Source organism: Bactrocera neohumeralis, unplaced genomic scaffold (genome assembly GCF_024586455.1).
Source record: "Bactrocera neohumeralis isolate Rockhampton unplaced genomic scaffold, APGP_CSIRO_Bneo_wtdbg2-racon-allhic-juicebox.fasta_v2 cluster09, whole genome shotgun sequence".
NCBI lineage: Eukaryota > Metazoa > Arthropoda > Insecta > Diptera > Tephritidae > Bactrocera > Bactrocera neohumeralis.
Genome location: NW_026089622.1, coordinates 10,413,792 through 10,421,127, shown reverse-complemented (window position 1 = coordinate 10,421,127; position 7,336 = coordinate 10,413,792). Strand labels below are relative to the sequence as shown.

Here is a 7,336-nt window from a genome sequence, read left to right as displayed (position 1 = left end):
AACATTGGTTGTGGGACTTTGTTCCTGTTAAAAATATTTACTACTGATTTAATGCTAAAACCACCTTCTTCTAGTGCTTCTCTAACGTCGTTAGAGTCTACCGAAGACTCTATACCTTTTATGACAACAACTAGGCCTTTTGAGCTCTTCAGTTGGTAAGAGTAGTAATTCTTGTTATTATTTGATAGGAATTTTACAATTTCCATGAAACTTTTTTCAGTGTATGTTTGAATTTTTGTTTCATCTATGTTACCTTTTTTCAAGGGCACAATGTGGAAACTGTTTGTGCCTATTATATTGCTCATTTTTGAAACAAGCGCATTTGAGCTACGCTCACGCAAATAGATTGGAGGGGGTTTGGCATTCACGACCGTGGTGGTACCCTTTGCTTCGTCGTTAAGCTCTTTGCTTATTGAGGCAAATCTGTTGCCATTAAGAATTTCTGGCTTTTTGGTGTTTGGCGTGTTTGCTTGAAATTTTTTGGTATTGACCGCTGTTTTAATAGGACTCAATTTCCTTTTTACATTAATGTAGCGATCAATACCAGTCTGAACTGATGGCCCTTTTTTGCTTGGTACATTCTCACCTTGCATTTTATTTTCCTTCGCTGTCCGGGTGCTTGCTGGTACCTGCATAGTGGCTGCTGTCAGTGGAATTGTTGTTGCCCGATTGATGTTCACTGCTGCTTCTGCTGACTGCGCTTGCTTAGTGTACGATTACATGAAGCAACTTTTGTTGCTGATTCTCGGGCGATTCTCTTCTGCTGTTGCCCATTACCTTCACACGAGCAACTTGTGTTGCGCAACTCTGCTCGAGTTTTTTTCTCATTCTCTTTCACTTTACTTTAACCCATTGTCTACTCTTTACTTTAACCCATTGTCGCTTCTTTTTCCTTATAGGTATTTGGGCCACTCTATCACATATATTAATCAGCTCTGTCATTTAAGAAATACATTTTATTTATTAAAACAAAGATATATCACCCTTTTTACTATCGTCTGAATCAATTTGTATGGCTTCCTCCATACATTTCACAATATCTTTAATTAATTCGATTTTTCGTCATACTCCATTTTCTAAAATATTTATATTATATTATGTATATTTGTATACATATTTGCAAATTACTTACCAAAAGATTAAATTAAATTTTTTAAATATATTCAAAATATTAATTTCAAAAAAATATACGCAAATGCAACTATGTACTACGAAAGAAAGAACACGAATGCCGAAAAACGTCGCAGCGAACTGCTACGAATAAGAACACAAAGCGAGTTGCTGAACACTGGAAACTCGGCGCGATTCCCCTCTCCTCGTCGCCCCCTCGCCTATAAACCAAGAGTTGCCGCAACAAAAGTTGCTTCGTGTGATAAGGCTCTTAGTCTCTCTTACATCTGATCGCTGCGATGACTCATCTTCGCCGTTACATTTGTTTTTGCTAGGAGTTACTTTTGTTGGCTCGACAAAACTGAATTAAGGAATGCCTACGGTTTTGCGGTTGAGGCTGCGAAGCACTCATTATTGTTTGTTTTTTGTTTTTATATATTTGTTTTGTGCACTATTTGTTAATGTTTATTATTAGAAGTTTGTGTGCACTGTTTTTTATTTGTTTGTTTGTTTTTATTTATTATTATTGTTTGCTTACGAATCACGGAGCGAATTCAAAAAACACGTCTGTACACTTTGAACACTGACAGAGATATGAAATGGATTCTGTGGATGATAGCTTTTACAGTATTATCTGGTATATGCACAATTTTTGCAATTTCTCACCGAAAAAGTCCGTTTTTATGGAGCACCAATTCTCGTTGTTCGATAGTTGTGCGATTGTTCATGGTTGTAACTCGTGCTTTCTTGACAAAATCCAATTAAAAGTAAAAATTGTATTTGCGAATATAAGAAGCCGGCTGAGCTTTTTGAAAGAGAAGCTGTGCTTTAAATGCAGTGGGTCAAATAAGCTGTGGCGTTGATCATTATTTTTCTTTCAAGTTGAATTATTATGAAAACTTGTGTTAACTTAATTAAATTTAAGCACATTGTTATTCCTTTAATATTCGCTAAACAACCTCCGTTTTTATTTTTTCGCTACCTTTGGTAGTTAGTTAGCCACCGTAGATGTTGAAACCCATTTCACTATACGCTCTTAAAAATTCGTTTACAGCCATGATATATGTAGTTGTCGCTTCTGATATCTTCTTCTTAATTGTAGATCTTCCTCTTCCTCAGCTACCCCCGGCGGGTACTGCGTCGAATACTTTCAGAGCCGGAGTGTTTTCGTCCATCCGGCCAACATGACCTAGCCAGCGTAGCCGCTGTCTTTTAATTCGCTGAACTATGTCAATGTCGTCGTATATCTCATACAGCTCATCGTTACATCAAATGCGACATTCGCCGGGGCCAACGCGCAAAGGATCGTAAATCTTTCGCAGAACTTTTCTCTGGAAAACTCTCAACGTCAACTCATCAGTCTTTGTCATCGTCCAAACCTCTGCACAATATAGCAGGACGGGAATTATGAGCGACTTATAGAGTTTGGTTTTCGTTCGTCGAGAGAGGACTTTACTTTTCAATTGCCTACTCAGTCGGAGGTAGCACCTGTTGGCAAGAGTTATCCTGCGTTGGATTTCCAGGCTGAAATTGTTGGTGGTGTTTATGCTGGTTCCCAAATATACGAAACTATCTACAACTTCAAAGCTATGACTGTCAACAGTGACGTGAGAGCCAAGTCGCGAGTGCGACGACTGTTTGTTTGATGATAGGAGATATTTCGTCTTGCCCTCGTTCACTACCAGACCCATTTGCTTTGCTTTCTTGTCCAGTCTGGAGAAAGCAGAACTAACGGCGCGGGTGTTGAGGCCGATGATATCAATATCATCGGCATACGCCACCAGCTGTACACTCTCATAAAAGGTTGTACCTGCTCGATTAAGTTCTGCAGCCCGCACTATTTTCTCCAGCAGCAGATTGAAGAAGTCGCACGATTGGGAGTCGCGTTGTCTGAAACCTCGTTTGGTATCGAACGGCTCGAAAAGGACCTTCTCGATCCTGACGGAGCTTTTGGTGTTGCACAACGTCAGTTTACACAGCCGTATTAGTGTTGCGGGGATACCAAATTCAGACATCGCGGCATAAGGCAGCTCTTTTTCGTACTGTCGAAAGCAGTTTTGAAATCGACGAAGAGGTGGTGTATGTCGATTCTCCTTTCACGGGTCTTTTCCAAGATTTGGCGCATGGTGAATATCTGGTCTTCTGATATACCCAGAGAAAATACCCTCATCTTTATATATAAAAAGTACGCGTCACGTTGTTTGTCCGCGATGGACTCCTAAACTACTGAACCGATTTTATTAAAACTTAGCACACCGTGTCCAGTTCGAACCAACTTAGAAGATAGGGTAGTTAAAACAATTCATAAATAAAGAATACAGTGAAAACTCTCTTAAATGGACGCCCTTATAGGCGGATATCTCCAATAACTGAACAGGAACGCTGGTAACCAGACAATGAGAAAGCAGCCTTAAATTCGTTATTTTTTCCAATGAAATTTATTTGTATAAACGTTTCCAAAATTAAACCTCAAGTACAATCCCTGGATTCTTGTACCAACAAAAACGTTTTCGCCTTTATTCGTAAATAAAATTTTTACTGTATGGATTAATAGTTCATTATATGAATAATATAATGGTATAAAATGTATTCCACAGCAACGCGTGGCTGGGTCCCCTTTTATCTGTTAACTATTATCACGCCACGTACCTCATATACAATACCAATCATATAAAATTAAGTAATCCGGATTCGAAAATCCTGATTCAGTTATTTGCAGGTTAGATCAAGTTTTCGTACAATTTTAACTATGTATTTTAGGTACAGAGATATACTGTATGAGTAAAACATGTTCTGTAATTTTCATTGAGATAACGCAAATATTGGACGATATATCCAGCATACAGTCACCTGGAAGTTCGAAAATCTTTACATTACGTTCAGGAAAGAATTGACCCTACTTAACTCATTTTTGATACACAGAAATACTATTGTTAGGATAGGTTTCTGTCTGAATTTAAAGTGTATATCTCACACATTAACCGATATTTTCGGCCAAAAGTCAACTATAGATACTGGGCTCCACATATTCGGTACTTAAGGGCTTGAACATTTTTGTTTGGATTGGTCACATACTTTAAAGGAATTATTAGCGCAAAGACTTAGCCCGTTATATCAATTGCTTCCAAATTTGTGTACTGGAAAGTGAAAGAATCAAATGGAAATTTGAATGGTGTTATATGTGAAGTAGGTGTGGTTGTGGTCCGATTTCGCCCTTGTTAGAAATATCAGTCAGTTATGTTCCGAGATTCAGTTATTATAATATTCGAGATTATCAATTTTGCTTGTTATAGTTTTAGTAGTTTAGGAGATATATACATAGACTAAACTAATTAGAGGGCGGGGTTCTCTTAGGTATTACGATCCCCCGACCCAAACTGCAGTTCTATATCTTAATTTAGTGCTTAATTATGGCAATTTATTTTATAGGTTTTCGATTAGGAATATGAAAAAATGCCAGGTACCAAATTTTGTCGAAATCGCTCAGTCGGGTCCTGAGATATGGGATTTCACAAAAAAGTAGGCGGTGCCGTGTCCACTCTCCAATTCTTACACTCTCTCCCATAAAACTCAGTGAGCGGGAGTTTCCTCCGATTTCATCCATTTTCTCACTATTCGGGATGTAAGGCAGGTCGCCTCCAAGCTGGTGCATCCTGGGTAATGCTAAATGACCTGCGGCCTTCATGGCCTAACAACTCCCTAGACGATTTTGGCTTTGGACTGGTTTTTGAGAAACTTTTTTTTTTTGGATTTGGTAGAACCCTTGGCTGGTGGTGGCGGCATTCTGACATCTGAGTATGATAAGGTGACACTCATCAGAAATGGCTGACAGGCTAATGTCGCAACTGCCCCCGCCCCGTTAAAACCCTGGCAGGCCTCAGAGTACGTTCCCCCCACGTCGTCGTTAAGTTGGCGTGGTAGGTGTATGTTGAGATGACTCCTTCTTTGCGTTGGTCGGCTCTGAACGTATTGCCTCATAAGGGCGTACGTCAACCCTCGCCTTGGCCTCGTCATCAAGATAACCTTGGGACCATAAAAGGCGACTACCTTCCCAGGGGACGGATAGCGGCTCTGAGTGGGGACCCTTTTTGCATGGACAAGTTGAACAACCCTAAAATTGACGGAAGAACGACGAAGGGAGGTGAAGGGCTGTCGAAATCGGCACCTAGATCCAACCCAGGCGGGGACTCTGCTCCTTTGGCGACGAAACCGTCGCCGAGAAATGGCAGCGACACGACAGGACGAAATCGCTGAAGGCGCTGGGGCCAGAATACTGGGGGTGCTTGATCGTATTAGAGAGGATGGTGCCATTTCCCACGATGAATGGAAGAGGGTAGCGGCGACTATCTCATCGGGGTGGTCAAGGAAAACCCGGGGCCACCCCCGAAATGTGTGACGAGAGATGCCGGTTGGCACCTCAGGTGGGGGGCTGCATAAGCTCCACATGTTGGGCTGACGAGAGATCGGCCATATTAAACAAGAAGGCAGTCTCTCAGGTGGGGGAGGTATGGAAGGGAGCCAGACTGGAGGCTGTGACCAAAGAGGATCTTCCCCTTCATCCTTGGGCTCGCGTTTGGCTGCCGGCCGAACCTTCCACTCCGAGTGAGATTGAGGAAATCCTCAAATATTGCAATCCCTCACTTCCAACGCAGGACTGGAAAGTCTTAAGGCTTGAGAGGACTGATGAACCGTATCGGCAAGCGCTGATAATGCTAAACACGGAATCCATCGGTCCTCTCAGCAAAACAAAGGTAGCCATAAGCTTTGGTTTTGAGACGGTAGTGCTGAAAGTACTTCCATCGGATGCCAGAGCTGATGGCCCGCAAGCTGGCGGTCAAACGACCGTGGAAATCGGTGCGACAGATGGCGCCGACGGTCAAATGACCGAGGAAGTCGATCCGGATCTTTCGGATATGGCGAGTGTTGGGGGCGGTTCGTCGATTGGCGACTCCGTCTTCGGCCTCGAACAACTGTTCGAAGGGGTTCGGGTCGATCACGACTTGGGCGCTGAAATAGCGCTCCTGGAGGAAAGTCTGAAGGATGAAACTCCTCCAGATTAACCTCCAGCATGCGAAGGCGGCCTCCGCTAATCTATTGCTCCGTCTGGAACAAGACGGAGCTGATGTCGTCCTGATCCAGGAACCGAGGCTGACTGGTAACAGGATTTCTGGATTGAGGACAAAGAGCCATAGGCTCCTGACGGCCAAGGATGCAGGTAGGAACAAAGCCTGTATGCTGGTAAGGAATGAATTAACGGTATTTCTTTTACCTAATTTCAGCAGCGCTGATATTGTGACAACGAAATTGAAGTGTGACACCGGAGATTTCTGGCTTATCTCCGCGTACATGCCACACGATGATGTGCTGGAGCCACCTCCCCTACTGCTGAAAAGGACCTTAGCCGAAGCGTCTAAGACTGGTACTAGCGTCATCATCGGTTCCGACGCTAAGTCGCGGCACCATATCTGGGGAAGCTCGCAAACGAACAGTCGAGGTGAGTCGCTTTTTGATTTTATTATTGGCGAAGATCTTCGCATTTGTAATAAAGGAAACTCTTCTACTTTTGTGACCGCAGGCAGGGAGGAGGTGCTCGACCTCACCCTAACCTCACAAGCGATTGCCCCGCTGACCTCGAACTGGATGGTCCTCGACGATCACTCCTTTCCGGATCACAGATACATCGAGTTTAGTCTAGTTGGAGAAGGTCCGGCTAGGAAATCTTATAGGAACCCTAGGAACACGGACTGGGAAAATTACCGCAGGAGGCTTCGGCAAACTCTCCCACGCGCACCGGGGGTGGACTCGTTGGCTACCACCGATGCGGGGGAGGAGTGCGTTGAAGTCTTCAGCTCGGCGTGCAAGGCTGCGCTAGAGAGGTCTTTTCCACTGAGATCGCCGAAGGGCAAAGAGAAACCTCTATGGTGGACTACGGAGCTCTCAGATATTAGGGCGTCTTGTAGACGGCTTTTCAACAAGGCTCGCAGAAGTGGGTTATCAGATGACTGGGCTTTGTATAAAGTTGGATTTTCAATATATAAGTCCGAGTTAAGAAAGGCCAAGAGAACCTCGTGGAAGCGCTTCTGTGAAAAAGTGGAAGGCTGTCACGAGTCCTCGCGATTCAGGCGTATTCTCGCAAAAACCCCAGTGTCCCTGGGGTATCTCAAGGACGCAAATGGGAAGTGGGCCCTCAGTAGTGAAGAAACACTTCAAATGCTTGTCGACGCTC

At 43.4% G+C, this 7,336-nt stretch overlaps 1 protein-coding gene across 1 annotated transcript in view; it reads right to left on the bottom strand.

Moving 5' to 3' along the window:
• Positions 1-612, bottom strand: part of LOC126764606 (uncharacterized) — a 2,194-nt gene extending 1,582 nt beyond the window's left edge. Inside the window, exon 1 of the mRNA XM_050482274.1 lies at positions 42-612. Coding sequence (XP_050338231.1) covers positions 42-593 — 552 coding nt within the window. The 5' untranslated portion in view covers positions 594-612. The remainder of the gene's footprint in view (positions 1-41) is intronic.
• Positions 613-7,336: the final 6,724 nt, after the last annotated feature.